The 21137-nt window shown below is 41.0% G+C and overlaps 1 protein-coding gene across 4 annotated transcripts in view; it reads right to left on the bottom strand.

Annotated features, from left to right (window-relative positions):
* Positions 1-291: 291 nt before the first annotated feature.
* Positions 292-21137, bottom strand: part of MSANTD3 (Myb/SANT DNA binding domain containing 3) — a 246351-nt gene continuing 225505 nt past the window's right edge. For 3 of the 4 annotated variants that reach the window (XM_082257437.1, XM_082257436.1, XM_082257439.1), the window contains 2 exons: positions 9888-10016; positions 292-1141 (listed from right to left, as the gene is read on the bottom strand). In XM_082257437.1, coding sequence (XP_082113563.1) covers positions 735-1141; positions 9888-10016 — 536 coding nt within the window. In that variant the 3' untranslated portion in view covers positions 292-734. The remainder of the gene's footprint in view (positions 1142-9887; positions 10017-21137) is intronic. The other variant, XM_082257438.1, reaches the window with a different exon arrangement.

Genomic DNA, 21137 nt, shown 5'->3' with positions numbered 1-21137 from the left:
ACTCAGGGGTGTACTCACTTTTGTTGCCAGCGGTTTAGACATTAATGGATGTGTGTTGAGTTATTTTGAGGGGACAGCAAATTGACACTGTTATACAAGCTGTACACTCACTACTTTACATTGTAGCAAAGTGTAATGTGTTGTCACATAAAAAGATATCATAAAAAATTTTCAAAAATTTGATGGGTGCGCTCACTTTTGTGAGATACTGTATATATATATATATATATATATATATATATATATATATATATATATATATACACACACAAACATATATACATACGCACACAAAGACACATATACAGAGTATATATCCACATTTATCAACCAGTATACTAACCGAAACTATTAAAGCAAAATAGTGATCGTACACATAAAATAATAGAATAACAAAACTGAATCTGTTAGTAATATTATTGTTGAGAAAAAAGTTGCTCTGAGGAAAGACCAAACCATACCATTACCATTAATCTACCATAAGCAATGTGACCAAAACAAACAGGCCAGGTGCATTCTGTTTTAATTTTAATGCTGCAAACAGAAAAAATACATTGCTCCCTCGACAAGTCCTTAACAATATTGAATTTTTTTTTTTTTAGTTTATTTCTTTGTAACTCTTTTTCCTATACAGAAAATGTCATCAGTGTTGTTATAATGTTTATAAAGTTGGTAAAGCCTTTTTAAAGAATTAGCTGTTTGTGTTTTCACTTCCATTAGTTTTAAGTTAATGTTTATGGTGAGTTTGGGAAAGGTCTGTTAAATGATGCCACTGGCCATTCTTTTGTGATTGTCTGCAATTTCCTTTCCCAGTACATTTTTTTTTTATTTAGGATTTCCATCTTTATCCGGTGTTCAACCTCAGCCATTTCACATTCTCTTTCAATCTGCTGCACTTTAGCTACATGTACTTCATTCATCTGAATTAGCTGGAGCTGGAGTATAGACATCTGCTGATGGTGTTCTTCCTCATGCATCTTTGTCAAAAGGCCATTCTGAGAAGGTTTGCTCCTGTAGGTCCTGTTAGCAGTTATTCTGGCAGATGAGCAGGTGGGTGATGGCATGTTGCCTTGACATTTCACCATGTTGACTATAGACTTCTCTGCTGAGAACATCTCTCTCTCAGGCATAACAAAAGATTCTAGAGAATTAAAAATATTAGGAATATTATTACACGTAAAAATTTTGGCAAAACAAAGACGCTAAACTATAAAACACAGGAAATACAATTAAATTCAAAAAAAAATTAAAAATGAACCTTGCACAAAATGTGATCTCTATTTATTAGCCCTTAACCCATCATGTAAAAATAGCTAGCTAAAAAATAAGGAAAAAAAATAAAATAGATGGTAAGCAGAGGAGTGCATTGTCATAAGATTTGGGATTCTCAGAAAAGGCTAAACGGTGCCTGGCACCTAAGGAAATGCACTAAAGACAGATTTGGAGGTAAGCATAATTTATTTAACTGCTACCTTTTTGTTTTGTTTTTTTAAGTGTCATGCTACTGTATATTACATTGTCTCTATAATGACTTTGCCATTTGTTTTCTGTATGTCACAGTTGGAACCATGAATGGCAACTGTAACATACTGAAGCAGAGCATGATCCCCTCCCTTCGGAGACTGGGCCGCAGGGCAGTATTCCAACATGATAACGACCCCAAACACCTCCAAGATTACCACTGCCATGCTAAAGAAGCTGAGGGTAAAGGTGATGGACTGGTTAAGCATGTCTCAAGACCTAAACCCTATTAAGCATCTGTGGGGCATGCTCAAATGGAAGGTGGAGGAGCACAAGGTCTCTAACATCCACCAGCTCCGTGATGTCCTCATGGAGGAGTGGAAGAGGATTCCAGTGGCAACCTGTGAAGCTCTGGTGAACTCCATGCAGTGCTGAAAAATAATGATGGCCACACAAAATATTGACACTTTGGGCCCAATGTGGAGTTTTCACCTAGGGGTGTACTCAATTTTGTTGCCAGCGGTTTAGACATTAATGGCTGTGTGTTGAGTTATTTTGAGGGGACATCAAATTTACACTGGTATACAAATTGTACATTCACTACTTTACATTGTAGCAAAGTGTAATTTCTTCAATGTTGTCACATGAAAAGATATAATAAAACATTTACAAAAATGTGAGGGGTGTACTCAATTTTGTGAGATACTATATGTCTGCACTGTGCACACACAGATTCATAGTCCAGATTTCCTCAGAGGATTACTTGAAAATTCTCCCTCAGATCTTTCACTGAGGATGGGAAAGACTTGGGAAATGTCATGTGACTGCTGAACAATAATGATTAAATAAGGTGCTTTATTCATATTAAAGCAGAGTTACACCCAAATGTGGAACTTCCGCTGATCTACTACCCCCTCTCCTCTGGTGACACATTTGGCACCTTTTAGGGGGGAGGGGAGAACGGGTACCTGTTTTTGACAGGTACCCTTTCCCCACTTCCGGGAGACAGCGCTGCAGCGCCGTCCCTCAGAAGTTCAGGCCCCCTCTTCCTTTCCTCGCCGCTAGGCCAATTGGAAAGTGCAGTGCACTTTGCACATGCACAATAGGGAACCCACTGTGAAGCCGAAAGGCTTTACTGCCGGTTTCTCTTATGACAAATGGCGGTGTCAGCACCTGACAGCCGAAACAAAAATCGACTGGAGTGCCGACATTGCGGGCTCCCTGGACAGGAAAGTGTCTATATATTAAAAGTCAGCAGCTACAGTATTTGTAGCTGCTGACTTTTAATTTTATTTTCCCCAGGCGGAACTCCTCTTTAAGTGTAAGTTTACCATAAAGACCAAAAACTTTATTCCTTCAGATAATATGTTTAACATAGATAACAATCATAATGTGCATTATCATTTTTTTTTTATTTTTATACCCCTGTGTTCTGGATATCTCATTTTCTGAGTCATTTTAAGACATGCACTCAAAGCTTCTCTTCCTGCTTCCTTCTGGCAATGTCAACCGGGACTGTAGTTCACTGGGCTATTAAGAAACTTCAAGTCCCATGAACCATTGCATTCTTTGAGTGCCTGTGTAGGAGGGGCTGATCAGGTACATGAACTAGCATTTTTCTTTGCTCAGCTCAGCTTTTTCCTTTACCGAGTGATCTGCTGTGACAGCCTCGGCAGTTCTAACAGCCTGTAAGTCATTAAACTATTAGCTGGGATTTTGTACTGACAGGTGAATGTAAAAATAAAAAAGTAGTGAAAAAAAAAAAAAAAAGGAAAGATGTGGGGTCCCCGCAAAATTACACCAGGCCCCTTAGATCTGGTATGGATTTTAAGTGCGACAACACACATTCAAATAAGCTAATTGGAGACAAAAGTCCCTATGTGCTGCCAAGTTTTAAAGAAAAAAATAAATTAATCAACATACCCAATAGAGCTGCAGCAAACACAAAATGTGTTTCCACATCACATAGATCAAAATATCAAAAGTTGTGTTACCATATACAACACTTAAAATTATTAATTCTATAGCAGATATATAATCACTGAACAATGAACATATAAAGTGATAAATAATGAAAATCTCACTAACAATATGAAATATATAAAGTAAGCGCTCCACCCAAAACTGAAAAAAATGAAACGAATATCACTAATAAGATACAGTATCTCACAAAAGTGAGTACACCCTTCACATTTTCATAAATAATTTATTATATCTTTTCATGTGACAACACTGAAGAAATTATAATTTGCTACAATGTAAAGTAGTGAGTGTACAGCTTGCATAACAGTGTCAATTTGCTGTCCCCCTCAAAATAACTCAGCACACAGCCATTAATGTCTAAACCGCTGGCAACAAAAGTGAGTACACCCCTAAGTGAAAATGTCCAAATTGGGCCCAATTAGCCATTTTCCCTCCCCCGTGTCATGTGACTCGTTAGTGATACAATGTCTTAGGTGTGAATGGGGAACAGGTGTGTTCAATTTGGTGTTATCGTTCTCACTCTCTCATACTGGTTACTGGAAGTTCAACTTGGCACCTCATGGCAAAGAACTCTCTGAGGATCTGAAAAAAAAAAAAGTGTTGCTCTGCATAAAGGCTATAAGAAGATTACCAAGACCCTGAAACTGCACTGCAGCACAGTAGCCAAAGACCATACAGCGGTTTAACAGGACAGGTTCCACTCAGAACAGGGCTTGCCAAGGTCGACCAAAGACATGGAGTGCACGTGCTCAGTGTCATATCCAGAGGTTGTCTTTGGGAAGTAGATGAATGAGTGCTGCCAGCATTCCTGCAGAGGTTGAAGGGGTGGGGGTCAGCCTGTCAGTGCTCAGACCATACGCCACACACTGGCATCAAATTGGGCTGCATGGCTGTTGTCTCAGAAGGAACCAGGTGAGGAGTACAAAGACAAGTGTGTCTTGGCTACAGTGAAGCATGGTGGTGGGAGTGTCATGGTCTGGGGCTGCATGAGTGCTGCCAGGACTGGGGAGCTACAGTTCATTGAGGGAACCATGAATGCCAACATGTACTGTGACATACTGAAGCAGAGCGTTATCCCCTCCCTTTGGAGACTGAGTTGCAGGACAGTATTCCAACATGATAACGACCCTAAACACACCTTCAAGACGACCACTGCCTTGCTAAAGAAGCTTAGAGTAAAGGTGATTGAATGGCCAAGCATGTCTCCAGACCTAAATCGGTTTGAGCATCTGTGGGACGTCCTCAAATGGAAGGTGGAGGAGTGCAAAGTCTCTAACATCCACCAGCTCTGTGATGTTGTCATGGAGGAGTGGAAGAGGACTCCAGTGGAAACTTGTGAAGCTCTGATGCCCAAGAGAGTTAAGGCAATGCTGGAAAATAATGGTGGCCACACAAAATATTGACACTTTGGGCCCTCTTTGGACATTTTCACTTAGGGCTGCACTCACTTTTGTTGCCAGCGGTTTAGACATTTTTGGCTGTGTGTTATTTTGATGGGACAGCAAATGTACACTGTTATATAAGCTGTACACTCACTACTTTACCTTGTAGCAAAGTGTAATTTCTTCAGTGTTGTCACATGAAAAGATATAATAAAATATTTACAAAAATGTGAGGGGTGTACTCACGTTTTCGCATTGGTCATAAACAATATATGTACTTCACCCAAAACTGAAAGATTACAAGAAATATTAAACAAATTAAAAGATTCCACTACTACACAGAATCAATAATTAGGCATCCTTATATAACAGTAGGCTATCACATTACTAGTAGTGTACTCCAAATGTTTAAAAACACCACCTAAAGTTAAAAAAAAGTCCATCACCGACATAAAAGTTTTAAATAACTCCAAAATAAATGTCCTCTGTGAGTTAACAAGAAATATTTCTTCAAAAAATCTTCAAATTAATGAAATCTGTGCACCAACTAGAACTAAAAGTGCTTCACCACCAACAGAAATGCTCACTCACCTTGACCATGGACCTATATGGATATACAGGTTACAAAAGCACTTGTTTATACTGAAGCAACCCTTCATCCATTGCTCCTGAGGGCACAGGGTTAGGATCGGCCCTCTTTTCAACTTCAGCAGAGCCCCTTTAAAAGATCGGCATCACCTCTTTATGAGCTATAGCTCATATAGAAAAGAGAGGAAGCCCCCAATAGTGAAGTAATTTTTATTGGTCAATAACACACTCACAAAGTATTTTGAGCCATCAGATTATTACGAGCATTAAAATAACAGACTTCCAGGTTCAATCTCCGGTGTGGAATTGATGTCACTTGGGGGCAGAGCTTTCTGGGATGATAATTTCAGCCACAGTGTTGGATGTAACTGAAGACAATATGCTAGCAGCCACCATGGAAGACAAGTCGTTCCTAAAACCTATGGGTAAGAAGTTCTAGCAGGACAATTCCAATAACTAGGTGGCAGCACTACCATTTCTCGCCTCAAGAAAGAAACTACCAAACAGCATAATTTACTTAAAATAAAATAATAATAAAACACCCAGAACAGAAAACTTGAGATGAAAAAACTCTCTGTTGACATGCTGAAGATGTTTGCGAGAGATCAGTCTGAGCCTGCACCACCTCTTAGAGAAGGAAAGGAATGTTGGTGTGTGTCATCCTAAAAAGCCAGATTTGATCAGGATGGTCATCAACTCAAGTAGATATAAGGTGTTTCCCTCAACTATGTCTTTCTCACTAGACCTAATCTGAACATCTGAATCTATAGGAGTTTTGTATTGCTTTATGAAAACACTTGTACAACCTGAAAGTCATGCGACTTTGCTGCATGACTTTGATGCGACTTGAAGCAATGCCTGGGTAATCTTGAGGTCTATGGACCTAAAGTTGAATCAAAGTCAGACCAAAGTAGTGCAGGGACTACTTTGAAGCCGCTGCGACTTGAAGTCGCACAGGTATGACTGGTACTCATTGGAAATCATAGGGTACGACTTGTCATGTGACTTTACAGAAAATCCTTAGGTTCTAATGGTATCTCAACAACAATTCATATGGATTCCAAATTTAACATGATTAATCCTAAATCTGATAAGGAAATCAAAGATAATACCGTTACAGTTAACCCCTCTATGAAGTCAAAGATGAGGCTGGGTTCTCACCATTTTCAATATTTTTTTTAAGTGGTCTTCTGTTGTACTAAAACATTTTGCATATCAATTAGCAACCAATCCTGAGGACCATGAAGAGTGTAGTGGATGGCAGGTCTGTAAAATGCCTCCCACCTTTAAGGAAAACTAACAAGCAGAAAAGGACATCATTTGATGTGTTCAACATGAAGTGTACTCACAGGAAAAGGGGTCCAAACTTTCTAAGGATAGCCCACACTACAAATTGAAATGAGGGATTGGTCACGACAAGTTACTTCCAGTTGGAGGTTGCATAGGGAGGTCCAAACTGTTCAGTGAGAACTGTATTGTTCCAGGTTGATATTACATTACTACTTTGCTGGTTCAACCTCACAACAGTTCAGCACCAAGGATGGCACTTTATTGAAGGACTGCTCTGCAGGATTTCGGATTGTCAGGATGAAATGTTGCATATCCTTCATCCTTTACAAAATGTGTCAAGTGTTAAAAATTTCGAGGAAGGCACCAACAACAGCAAATTGCAGAGATCCCAGCCAACAGATTTAAGTGCAGGACCACCCTTCCCTTATGTTAATAGACAACAGTGGAAACAGTTTCAGCACCTTTCCATTGTCTTCTGGAGTTGTTGGAAGAAAGAGTACCTTTGCAACCTTCAAGGTCATGGTAATGCATGTTGCTACCTTCCCTCTGAAGATACACTCAAACTCTATTTTGTGCCATCTTACAGACACTATTATTGACTTTACAAGTTTCATAGAATGTTAAAGTGGTTCTAAAGACAGGAGGCTTTTTTATCGTAATGCATTCTATGCATTGAGATTAAAAACATTTCTGTGTGCAGCAGCCCCCCTAAAACCTGAGCCCCATCTCAATCCAGTGATGTTGCACGAGACACTCGGCTGTCCTGGACTCTCCCTCCTCATTGGCTGAGACAGTAGTTGGCTTCTGCTGCTGTCAATAAAAGTCAGTGAGTCAATGAGGAGAGAGAGGGGGCGGGGCTGAATGGACACACAGAGCAGCGGCTTGGTTTGGGTGCCCCCACAGCAAGCTGCTTACTGTGGGGGCACTCGGCAGGAGCGCTGGCGAGGGACACGAGAAGAGCAGGATCTGAGCTGCTGTGTGCAAAACCACTGCATAGAGCAGGCAAGTATGACTTTAGTACCACTTTAATGTTTGCTTTATTGTCCCTTGTTTTCCCCCTGGCTTCCTTTTCAGGTATTCCAGGAATAAATATCCTTCTCTTTCAATATTTGGACATGATTTTTAATTGTTTTAGAGTTTGCTAAAGACCCCAAACCATATATTTCATGAAGGCATGGAACTGGAACAATAAAAAGATGGTGCTAATGTTTATTGAAACAATATTTTTGCTAAATATAAACTAAAAAATTCCTGCCAAAATCCGACCTAAATCTAAAAGATAAAACTGTATTGAGTTACTAAATAATAAATATTGGTAAATTTTACATTGCGCTTTTTTGCAAAATGGTTAAAATCAAACGTACGCAAAACTGTAAAAAAGCAAAAGCAACTTACTCTAAAAATCTGTAGGTTATCATTTTTTATTTACAGCTTTCAGACTTGTTTTTTTAGGACCCCCCAAACCATACATTTTTTGAAAGCATAAGACCAGTAGAATGAAAAAAGGGGCTAGTTGCGCAAATGTTTATCAAATTACTATTTTCACTAATAATACACTAAAATCATTATACGTGGACACAAACACAGCATAAAACTTCCTGCTAAATTCTTACTAAATCTATAAGCTAAAACTGTATTGAGTTAATAAATAACAAATCTTCCTAAATTTTAAATTTTGCCTTTTTGCCAAATCGTGAAACTCGAAAGTATGCAAAACTATAGTAAAGAAGCAATTTGCAGGTTGGCTATGCATTTTACTAATGGCCAATCATAGTACCGTGTGTGTTGCATTGGTATATGTTGTGATAAAATGACGCAGGCATACACGTTATTGCAATGCAATTTGTTACAATGTGTGGCAATGTGTTGCAACACGCTGACACACAGAGTTGAGTGAATATAATTTAAAAGAAATTAAAAGAAAAAAAAAAACTAAATTGTACAGCTGCTAATTTGACAAGCATGTGGATGTGCGGCCCTTGAACACAGAGTGCATTCAGGGGCATTCACCTACACACCTTTCATATTAGGACCTGTGGCTGTGTTCATATAGCTGCTGTGTGTCCATAGAGGAACATGGACTTCTGCACACACCTTCAGGCTGCTCCAACCATGTAAACAAACCACTCATTTAGGCTATAAGAGACAGAGCACCTGTGTGAATGAACCAAAAAGGCCTCATTCACATAAGGCATACTACAGCATACAGCTGTCTACCCACAGCCTCGAATGGCACAGAGATGGTGTTCCATGCATCCCTGGTGCAGGCAGTCCTATTTATGTCCACTGGAACACAGCGGCTGCATAGACACAGCCACCACTCCTAATTTAATACCCATGCAATTACGATTGCTTGGCCCTGAACACAGGCAGTGTGAGTTCAGGGACACGCACCCACATGGATATCAAATTGGGAGCAGCAAAAATTGAAATTGAAGTGCCACACCTCTGCCAAGATGGAAAGATACAACTTTGTTCTAAAAAAGTCAGAGGTATAACCCAAAAAGTAACCAACATATTTTGGGAATCCAGGAGTGCCCCCTTCATCAGGGTTGGATGGACAACAATGTGATCAACAATCCAGAAGTAAATGGGACCTACAATGTATTTTTTTCACTGTTTGTTACAAGCATAACCCTTGTTAGCAGCTTGTTTGGCAGAAGCTGAGGGTGGCATTTGTGGAGTTTGATCCCCCTTGTGGTTCCCCCTGCTGCAGTTGAAGCCAGCAGGTGGGAGAGCAGGAGAAGCCACTGTAGGGGGAACCACAGGGGAATCGGTGTAGCGGGGGGGGGGGGGAAACAAGGAGAGCAGGAAACTATTTGCAGATTTTGAATCCCCCCTGTGCCTCCCTCTGCAGCACCTGAAGCTGGGGGGATGGAGAGGAGCCAGCAGTGCTGCAGGGGGAGTGACAGGAGGATTGGTACAGTGGAGTCTGCTAAACACTTCTGGTAAAAGCTCATGGTCATTGAAGTGAATATGAGCTTATAGCAGAAGGGGGAATGCCATTGATATAAAACCACTATAGGTTTTATGTTGCTGTCAATAAAAGTTTTAAAAGGTAAAACAATTGTTATAAACACAGAAACATATTATAACAAATACCATATAAGTACATTTCTTTAGTCATAGTTTAATTTGACTTCAACACAGCAATTTTATTTATTGTAAAAAGCATCTAAATACCTTTTTTAACACTGCTGGGAGATGATCCCTCTGCACAAACAGATTCTGTGGCAGACATGTTTCGTATTGGTTCGGTTTGGATTTTGCCTTGTTCATCAATGAGAATTTCAAGGTCTCCTTTGTGAAACACTATTGAGAACACAATGGAATGTTTATATGTTAAGGCACTTTAAAGAATACACAACCATGTCAGTACTAAAGTGTAAAGATACAAATCATATGCTCATAAATGCACACACAGCTGACTTTTAACTCCACTTCTTAAGATGGCTACACAGCTTATCATATACACCGATCAGCCATACCATTGTGAACAGGGAAAAGTGAATACCATAGATTTTTTTTTCTTACAAAGGCATCTGAAAGTATGTGAGACATATTAGGCAGCAAATAAACAGGTTGTATATGAAGTTGATGTATTGAAAGCATAAAAAATGGGCAACCATAAGGATTTGGGCGACTTTGACAAGGGCCAAATTGTAAGGGCTAGGTAACTGGGTCAGTGCATTCTCCACAACTGCAGCTCTTTGTGGATGTTCCAAGTCTGCAGTGGTCTACCATAAGTGGTTCTTCCTTGGAAAACTAGTGAACAGGTGACCGGGTCATGGGAGGCTAAGGCTGATTAATGCACATGGGGGGTGACGGCTGGCCTGTGTAGTCCAATCCAATTGAAGAGCTACTGTAGTTCAAATTGCTGTTAATGCTAGTTTCAATAGAAAGGTGTCAGAACACACATTGCATCAAAGTTTGCTGCATATGGGTCTTCGTAACCACAGACCGGTCAGGGTTCCCATGTTGTTAATTTTGATAGTGTAGCACCCTCTAGCTTAGTGAGCTAGTGTGATAGGTTTTTGTAGTATACAGTATCTCACAGAAGTGAGTACACCCCTCAAATTTTTGTAAATATTTTATTATATCTTTTCATGTGAGAACACTGAAGAAATGACACTTTGCTACAATGTACAGTAGTGAGTGTACAGCTTGTATAACAGTGTCAATTTGCTGTCCCCTCAAAATAACTCAACACACAGCCATTAATGTCTTAACTGCTGGCAACAAAAGTGAGTACACCCCTAAGTAAAAATGTCCAAATTGGGCCCAATTAGCCTTTTTCCCTCCCCAGTGTTATGTGACTCATTAGTGTTACAATGTCTCAGGTGTGAATGGGGAGCAGGTGGGTTCAATTTGGTTTTATCGCTCCCACTCTCTCATACTGGTCACTGGACATTAAACATGGCACTTCATGGCAAAGAACTCTCTGGGGATCTGAAAAGAATTGTTGCTCTACATAAAGATGCCCTAGGCTATAAGAAGATTGCCAAGACCCTGAAACTGAGCTGCAGCATGGTGGCCAAGACCATACAGCGGTTTAACAGGCCTCACCGTGGTCGACCAAAGAAGTAGAGTGCAAGTGCTTAGCGTCATATCCAGAGGTTGTCTTTGGGAAATAGATGTAGCCTGTCAGTTCTCAGACCATACACCGCACACTGCATCAAATTGGTCTGCATGGCTGTCATCCCAGAAGGAAGCCCCTTCTAAAGATAATGCACAAGAAAGCCAGCAAACAGTTTGCTGAAGACAAGCAGACTAGAACCATGCCTGTGGTCTGATGAGACCAAGATAAACATATTTGGTTCAGATGGTTTCAAGCGTATGTGGTGGCAAACCAGGTGAGGAGTACAAAGACAAGTGTGTCTTGCCTATAGTCAACCATGGTGGTGGGAGTGTCATGGTCTGGGGCTGCATGAGTGCTGCCGACACTGGGGAGCTACAGTTCATTGAGGAAACCATGAATGCCAGCATGTACTGTGAAATACTGAAGCAGAGCATGATCCCCTCCCTTCAGAGACTGGGCCGCTGGGCAGTATTCCAATATGATAATGACCCCAAACACAACTCCAAGATGACCACTGCCTTGCTAAAAAAGCTGAGGGTAAAGGTGATGGACCTGCCAAGCATGTCTCCAGACCTAAACCCTATATAGCATCTGCAGGGCATCCTCAAACAGAAGGTGGAGGAGTGCAAGGTCTCTAACATCCACCAATTCTGTGAAGTCGTCATGGAGGAGTGGAAGAGGACTCCAGTGGAGAACCTGTGGTTCTTTGGTCTGAGCTCCCGTGTTCGCCCCAGGGGGGTTTCTCCCCCTACCTTGTGTTCCCGAAATTGGACCATTGTTGGTGTACCAGACAGGTGTGAATTTATAGACATTCTAATATCAAGCATATTGTATAATGCATATAAAGCTGTGGAAATTTCTATATAATGTGTCATGTATGATGTTTTTTCAGTATAGACATTCATTATCTGTTTTTTTTCTTCTTACCCTTAGTGTTGTATTTACAAAGCGATACCTCCCAAAAAATTACCCCTGAGGAAGCGGCTTAAAGGCCGAGAAACATGTTGGGTTGACACTGTGGGTCTCATCGCTATCCTGCATAGTACACCTCCTTTTGGATGAGTGTTGGGTATATGCCATCTACCCCATGTAGGAATTGTAAAACTTTTGCAAACCTGTCATATATGCCAATTACATATGTCTACTGCAAATGTTTTTAATCTGCAATATTTCAAATATTGTCTTTTGTATCCTGTCAGTACAGTATGCAATTTTATGTTTTTTCAAGTGTGCTCAATAAATAAAAATTTCTCTTTTACATATTTTCTTTTTTACTTTTGACTATATATATATTAAGCACCCCTACATTAAAAGTCCCACCATACGCCCAAAACCATCTTTTTTCTTTGACATCCAGTTAGGGACGTGGTGCTCCTTTATGTATTTGCTACCCCCATGAGCTTGTCTACCCCTCCGAATTCTGTGAAGTCGTCATGGAGGAGTGGAAGAGGACTCCAGTGGAGAACCTGTGGAACTCTGGTAAACTCCAAGCCCAAGAGGGTTAAGGCAGTGCTGGATAATAATAGTGGCCACACAAAACATTGACACTTTGGGCCCAATTTGGACATTTTAACTTAGGGATGTACTCACTTTTGTTGCCAGTGATTTAGACATTAATAGCTGTGTGTTGAGTTATTTTGAGGGGACAGCAAATTTACCCTGTTATACACGCTGTACACTAGTGAGTCTACTTTACATTGTAGCAAAGTGTAATTTCTTCAGTGTTGTCAGATGGGGTGTACTCACTTTTGTGAGATATTGTAGGTAAATTGTTTGGCATGGCCAGTAGCCAAGCCTGGGTTTATGCTAGGTCAGGGATGAGTGACTCAGGGAGGCTGGGTGACTCAGCAGCAGAATCTCTGGTGACTCCCCCTGCTTGCAGGAAACTTGGAGAAGATTCCAGAAGCAGCTGGGAGGGTTCTAAGAGGAGCTGTCTGAGGGCCCCAGACAATCCCCAGAAGGACAAGAAGGGGCAGGCACCTCCAAAAATACTCAGGGTCAGCCTAGTAGGGACAGGAGAGTTCAGGCGGAAGTTTGGAGATGGAGTTCTGAGGAGGCTGTCCTTCGACTGGGGGGGGGGGGGTGACCTTGGGCCTGGGAGCTCGGGTGCAGAAGAGATCCTCTATCAACTTAAGACTATACCTAGATAATAAGCTTTTTGTTTCCATAGGTGATGATACCCAATAAGCACAGTATAGTTTCTTAAGTGTAGAGTTTGTTTTATGCTGATCCACCTGTGATTTATGTGTTTGATTTTAATTGTGTATGTTTTTATACAAGGAGTGTATACTTGTTCCATCTGGAATCAATGATTTTTTCAATTACCAATAAAGTTTTTCTACTGCACCAGTATACCTGATGTCCTCAGTTGACTTATTTTGAGGAGAGTTCCTTTTTCTCTCCTCCCCCCTTTTTTGCAATTAAGTATGCCAATCAACGGTCAGCGGTTGGTTTTTTACCTACTGCAGGGGTGACTAGGGAGCAGTTTTTCTTATTATTGTTTAAAGATCTGTTATTAGTGTGAGCACTTTTTGAGTTTTTTCGGGATCCTCTATCAATCCAAGGAGGAGTGCTGTCCAGTGGCATGGGAGCATGTGTGAGACAGTCTGCGATGGCTGTAGAGTCAGTCTGGGACGACTGTGGAAGAATAGCCAGGAGGCCTAATAAAAGTAGCAGCTGCAGCCAGTTGGGCTGGAAATGCCTGGAGATGGTGGTGCTAGGATCAGTAGCCACAGAAAGGTAGCTGGACACTGGGATTTTTTCTACAGCCCAAAGGGGCCCAGGTCCCTGCCTGTAAAGGGCTTTTACTGGATTTGGCTGAATGCCTTATCAGATCCCCCAAACAGTGTTCCAACTGGGCCTGTTTCTGCAAGCAAGATTTGTGCAGGAGGCAGAAAAGGAGTGTATATATGGAATGTATATAGTTGTGTCCCAGAAGAGTTCTTTTGCTGAAAAAGTCAAGTTGGCACCCCTATCCCCATTCAAATTCAATACCCCTAATAAGAATACAAAAACAAAGCTGCAAGGACTGTTTCCTGACTACTAGTGTGCTGTGGAAATTCGGTATGCCTGGTTGTGCAGGGTGGGGGGGATCCCTATTCACCAGCGGCTCTTACGGGGGTAGTGATACACTAGGATGCATGCAAGAATGGTAGAAGCACTGAAATATGTGCCTTTCCTGTATAAAAGAATTTCAGGCTTTCTCCAGTACCAGTTACACATGTGTACACACTCGGTTACATATTCTTTGAATGCCGGTTCACACTTGTGCGGTTTGCGAGATCGCATGTAATTCGGAGTGCACTGCTCCTTCATTACATGCGATCTCATGTGCGGATGCGAGTTCAGCCATACACTTTGTATAGCTGAATTCGCAGAGCATCCGCAGCAAATTCGCACATGAGGCATTTTTTGAGCCGCAGCAGATTCGGATCGCACAGTGGTTCACACTTGTGCGATCCGATTCTGTGCGAACTTGCAGATCGCACTGCGATATGCGATCGCAACTGGGGGTGTCGTTAACTTTTAATTGACAACCCCTGCGTATCGCATATGGCAGTTTGAACTGCCAGATGTGCGGATGCGATGCAGGAACACGCTGCATATTCGCAGCGTTCCCGCATCGCACAAGTGTGAACCGGCACTGAAGGAGATAACGGACAAATTGGCCAATTTGCTCCTATAGAAACTGTGTGACCAATTGCCTAAGCTTGCTGACCTTAGAAGTCCTCCAACCTCAGACCAATATGCACAAAGTGATATCCTCTAGTTGCACACATACATGACATAATACAAATACATGAAACTTTGCGTGTTATATAGAGAGGTTGGAAGACTTATAAGGTGGGTGAGTGGGCCCTATTTAGAGGCAATAGTGTGTCACACATTTCACAGAGCCTGCCTTCTGAACTACAGAAGTGCTGAGAGGAGGACTTTCAGGTGGAAGGGTAGGCTTGCTTGCAGGCTGTGTGACAGTTCCAGCCAGGACAGGGGCTTTTGGAGAGGACTAGGGGAAAGCTTCTTACCTACTGATTATGGCCCATGGAGAGAGCAAATCATTCTCTAATCAAGGGCAACTACTTAATGGACGCTGGAGAGTGTACTTCTCTGAATAAGGACAATAAAGCTTCCCTCCTGGAGTGGATGGAAAGAGGTAATATTAGTCTTGTACAGGTTAATAGTCAGAATGGTCAGAGGGAATATGTATAGTTGAACAACAGCAAAAATCAGACTGAGCTGGGGTGCCACAGGGAGATAATGGCCTCACCGTCTCACAGCTTCAAAAAAAGGGGAGGGGGTGTGGGGTTCCCAATAAATAGTTACCTGTAACAAAAGGAATGGTAGCAAGAAAGCTAGAAAAAGATTGGGAAGGAAACCCAAGTGGTATAGGCTAAAAAATGAATATCTTTATTGAAAAAATATATACAAAATGTAACACATCTATCGGCAATAAGTCACAACAAGGACATACATACATTTACTAAAATAAACCAAGGGGTGTAGCAGGTTAAATGACAAAAGCGAACTGAACAATAGACCAGTGGTTCTTAACCTTGTTGGAGGTACTGAACCCCACCAGTTTCATATGCGCATTCACCGAACCCTTCTTAATTGTAAAAATAAAACATGATTTTTTTCAAATTCAAAACATAGGTATATATTATTTTAGGTATATATTTATACATAGGTGCACAAAATGAACAAAACCATTAAGAAAAAAAACATTAAAACATGATTTTCACACAAAAACATAATAATGAATATTTACTGCAAATTAGTGTGACTTCTGCTGTTGTCTTTCAGAGACCAGTTCAGAAATGCGCGGCTTTATCTTGGCAAGTGCCACTCTCATGTCATTATCATGTCTCATGTCACCTCACCCTGGCCTGCTGTAAAGGGGGATCTATATGGGGGACGGGACCTCACCTCACCCTGGCCTGCTGTAAGGGGGGAGATCTATATGGGGGACGGGACCTCACCTCACCCTGGCCTGCTGTAAGGGGGGATCTATATGGGGGACCTGGTCCCCCATATAGATCCCCCCTTACAGCAGGCCAGGGTGAGGTCCCCCATATAGATCCCAGTCCTACCTTTTTTTCACCTGTGCCCCGACTCCCGATCACAGGCTAGGTTTTCCTCCTGCAGGCTGCCGCACCACTGTCACCACTGTCTCTCTGGCCCTGCCGGCTTCTTCTGCTGCTGCGGCTGCCTGGCCTGGTGGTTCTCTCCCGCGCTGCGCTGGGCGGCCGCTGCACAGGTTAGTCCCTCCCCCAGACAGTCCCTCCCCCCACCACTCCACAGTGGGCGACGCCTGCTCCGGCTGGATCGGAAACTGGAGAAATAGTCTCTGACAGCGAAGTGGTACTAGCGGAGGGTGTGCCGAACCCTCGAGACTGACCCACCGAACCCCTGGGGTTCGATCGAACCCAGGTTAAGAACCACTGAGTTATAGAAAAGGCTTGAAGCTGAGAGCTTCATTAAGTCCTGCACTTTTTGTGACCTGCAGAATTAATATTCAACGGGTCTCTCGTTGGAGGACAATTTTATCAAATTCCCCTCCTCTGGGATTTCCCAGAATTCTTTTCAAAGCCACAAACTTAATCACTCTAGTATCATTTTTGTGATATAGGCCAAGATGTCTGCCTATGGGTGTAAGTAGTAGATTATTTTTCCCATATCCAATATGGTCCTTGATTCTACGCCAGAATTGGCATTTTGTTTTGCCTATATAGAAGGCGCCGCAATCACAATACATGATATAAACAATGCCAATAGTCTGGCAATTGACGTGGTGTGCAATGGAATGTAGTCGGCCATTAGGCAAATAGAGTCACTGGTTTTGGAAACTCCAGTCACAAAATTTGCATGTGCTGCATTTCCAGGTGCCTCTAATGTCAGTCAACCGATCACCTCTATTGTCTTGAAAGTGACTTCTAGTTATTTTGGGCCTAATTCACTGTACCGCCATTTCGCCTTCAGCGGGCTTTTTGCGATATGGCGAAGAAATTTAACGTATGAAATTGGAATTCACTGTACCGCCGGCGGACAATAACGCCTAGTGTTAGATTCACTAAGACGCAACAACGTCAGGGCGAGACTTAAAAACAGTTCAGCTAAAAGCTTGACTACTTTTTTCTAAAACATTGTTGAGCACCCCAAAAAAAGCCCAAATGACTGTAGTAGATGTGGGATATCATTTGGAGATGAATGGTTTTTAAACTGTGTCAAAAAGTGACATATAAAGAGAGATTTCGTCAAAAGTGTAAAAAGTAAAAATAGCTTCTGAAGTCCTCGAGCTGCAAGCAGGCACATGTGCGCATGCGCAATGCCAATTAGGCTGAAAAAATTCAATTTTTCAAAATGTAAGCATGCGGTATAATGAATTTGAAGGTAAAGTCCACCTTTTCGCCCATGTAAACTGTAACGAACTGGCGAACGTGGAAAACATTCAGGTTGTCACTGCACACAGTTCATACTTCTAGCAAGTGATTCATTAGTAAACACCATCACATTCCAACGTTTTTTAGGGGTTTCCTGCTCAATCACTTTTCCCTTGAACAATGTTATATATAGCTTGTATATAGTATCCCAACATTATATAGGGTTTCCCACAAAATATTTATTGAGTAAATACGTATGGCCAAGCCTTTGCATTTGGAAACAGATTTTACTGCAGCTGCATCCCCTACCTGGATATTTTGGCAAATTTGGTAAAAACATAAATATATGTATAGATTTTTTTGGTGGTTTGTTTATTTGTGGGAATTTATTTCTATGAAGAGTTTGGTGATACAAATGCCTATGTCCTAAACAATTTAAAAGTATTGATGGTAACATTTTGAGGGTTGGAGACATCGAATTGTTGCCCACAGAGAGAGCTGTTTCAGGATTCGAACCCACAAACAAAGGGCAGGAAGGCAGACTCCCTAATTATTGTGCTATTTGTCAGTCCACCAAATGTATTAAGGATGTTTATGAGTGACGGGCCTGATTTTGGGCTTAGCTATATGTTCAATCTTCATTGAAACCTCAACCTGAACCCCCAAAGAAATGTCCCCCCTCTGAAAATCAAAAATACATATAATGTATTTGTTTATATATATTTTTTTCTATTTACCTCTATATAAACATTAAAAGTATGGAGATATAAATATGTACAGTATACATATAAATATATCTACATATATATACACTTACAACATATATATGATATCTATCTATCTGTCTCTCTATGTATGTATGTATGTATGTATGTATGTATGTATGTATGAATGTATGTATATATATATATATATATATATATATATATATATATATATATATATATATATATATATATATATATATATCTAGAGAGAGAGAGAGAGAGAGTGTTGAATATCTATATATGTATTTTTAGAAAGCTATATATGCAACTGTTTGGCCAACCACAATAAGTTCAGGCTGTTTAGCTCTCTCTCTCTCTCTTGAAATTTGCCATTTCTATTCTACTGGGCATGCTCACAGACTTAGACATTTTCTTGAGTTTCTAGATAAACCACGCATGCTACAAAACTTTGTAATTCATCCCTGTTACATCCCTCAAAATTGCAGTTGCACTTATGTTGCTTTGCTTCCAGGACACACTCAGTTTATTGGTCTGCTGGGCGTTCCCATTACTGGGTGTGTGTTGTCTGACGTATCTTATAAAAAACAGTCAGACATCAGGGAAGATTTGGGCTGCCAAACAGTCCAATATATTGTGGTGGGGATAGTTTTTAGTGGTGATTTGCTTTGTGTTTCATTTTTTGGGCTTTGTTTTTTTTAGGCGGGGGGGGGGGGGGTGTTTTGGCTGCGTTGCCTGTCATGTCTAATGACACATAGCGCAGGGCTGTATTTTGGGGAATAAATACTTGACCCTCTGTAAGTTTTATGTTATTTGTTGCCAATTGTGTTTTGGTTTGTCAATCTGCAAATGTATATTAATCTTATTGGCTCTTTGTTCATGTATGTTGTATGTATTTACTATTTCTGTACTTGTAAGTAGTTTATTTTTGAAAAGCTCTCAAGCTAGTGTGGCTTGAGGCTTGGATACTGTTCACCAAAAATGTAATATGTGAATTTTTTGAGCTGTGTATTGTGCTTTAAATAAACATTGATGGTGGTGGGCGTGTTTAAAATGGCTTCAAAAATACTTGCTTATGTGTTAAATAAAAATGTTTTCTGGTCTACCCAAATGTTTGTTATATTTATTCAATGTTTGTTGTAATGTATATCTGTATCTTGGACATGCATTGTGTGTTTAGCAGATTGGGTTTATAAAAAGTTTACACTTGCTCGCGAATTCGCTCGCTTTTTCCATGCGTGCTCACGTTTGCAAAATAAACCGGAAACGACATTGTTAGAAGGTGCACACGTTTCAGGAATTTGTATAGTTCCTCTCGCAATTCGGACAAACATGGCTCCCTCCCTGTATACTCCCGAGGTGGTGGTGTTTATCTGCAAGGTAAGATGTGTGTGAGAAAATGTACACATTAGAATGTGTTATATCTCTCAGTTAGCTAGTGGGGGGGGGGGGGGGGGGGTAGAACTTAAGGGTTATACAGTGTAGGTTCACACACGTGCACTTCCTGGCTAATATATGTCAGTTCACAATTGTAGAAACTTCCTGCATGTGAACCTGTTCCTGTATCTCTCTCTCTCTCTCTCTCTCTCTCTATATCTATATATATATATATATATATATATATATATATATATATATATATATACACACACAGTGCCTTACAAAAGTATTCAGCCCCCTTGAACTTTGACCTTTTGCCACATTTCAGGCTTCAATCATAAAGATATAAAACCTTCATTTTTTGTGAAGAATCAACAACAAGTGGGACACAATCATGAAGTGGAACGAAATTTATTGGATATTTCAAACTTTTTTAACAAATAAAAAACTGAAAAATTGTGCGTAGCTCCACCTTTTGCTGCAATTACAGCTGTTAGTCCCTTGGGGTATGTCTCTATCAGTTTTTCAGAGACTGAAATTTTTGCCCATTCTTCCCTGCAAAACAGCTTGAGCTCAGTGAGGTTGGATGGAGAGCGTTTGTGAACAGCAGTTTTCAGTTCTTTCCACAGATTCTCGATTGATTCAGGTCTGGACTTTGACTTGGCCATTCTAACACCTGGATATGTTTATTTGTGAACCATTCCATTGTAGATTTTGCTTTAGGTTTTGGATCATTGTCTTGTTGGAAGACAAATCTCCGTCCCAGTCTCAGGTCTTTTGCAGACTCCATCAGGTTTTCTTCCAGAATGGTCCTGTATTTGGCTCCATCCATCTTCCCATTAATTTTAACCATCTTCCCTGTCCCTGCTGAAGAAAAGCAAGCCCAAACCATGATGCTGCCACCACCATGTTTGACAGTGGGGATGGTGTGTTCAGGGTGATGAGCTGTGTTGCTTTTACGCCAAACATAACATTTTGCATTGTTGCCAAAAAGTTTGAATTTGTTTTCATCTGACCAGAGCACCTTCTTCCACATGTTTGGTGTGTCTCCCAGGTGGCTTGTGGCAAACTTTAAACAACACTTTTTATGGATATCTTTAAGAAATGGCTTTCTTCTTGCCACTCTTCCATAAAGGCCAGATTTGTGCAGTATACGACTGATTGTTGTCCTATGGACAGAGTTTACCACCTCAGCTCTGCAGTTCATCCAGAGTTATCATGGGACTCTTAGCTGCATCTCTGATCCGTCTTCTCCTTGTATGAGCTGAAAGTTTAGAGGGACGGCCAGGTCTTCGTAGATTTGCAGTGGTCTGATACTCCTTCCATTTCAATATTATCGCTTGCACAGTGCTCCTTGGGATGTTTAAAG

Source organism: Pelophylax lessonae, assembly GCF_965119305.1.
Source record: "Pelophylax lessonae genome assembly, chromosome: 5".
In the NCBI taxonomy this organism is placed as follows: domain Eukaryota; kingdom Metazoa; phylum Chordata; class Amphibia; order Anura; family Ranidae; genus Pelophylax; species Pelophylax lessonae.
This window is presented reverse-complemented; position numbering and strand designations above follow the sequence as displayed.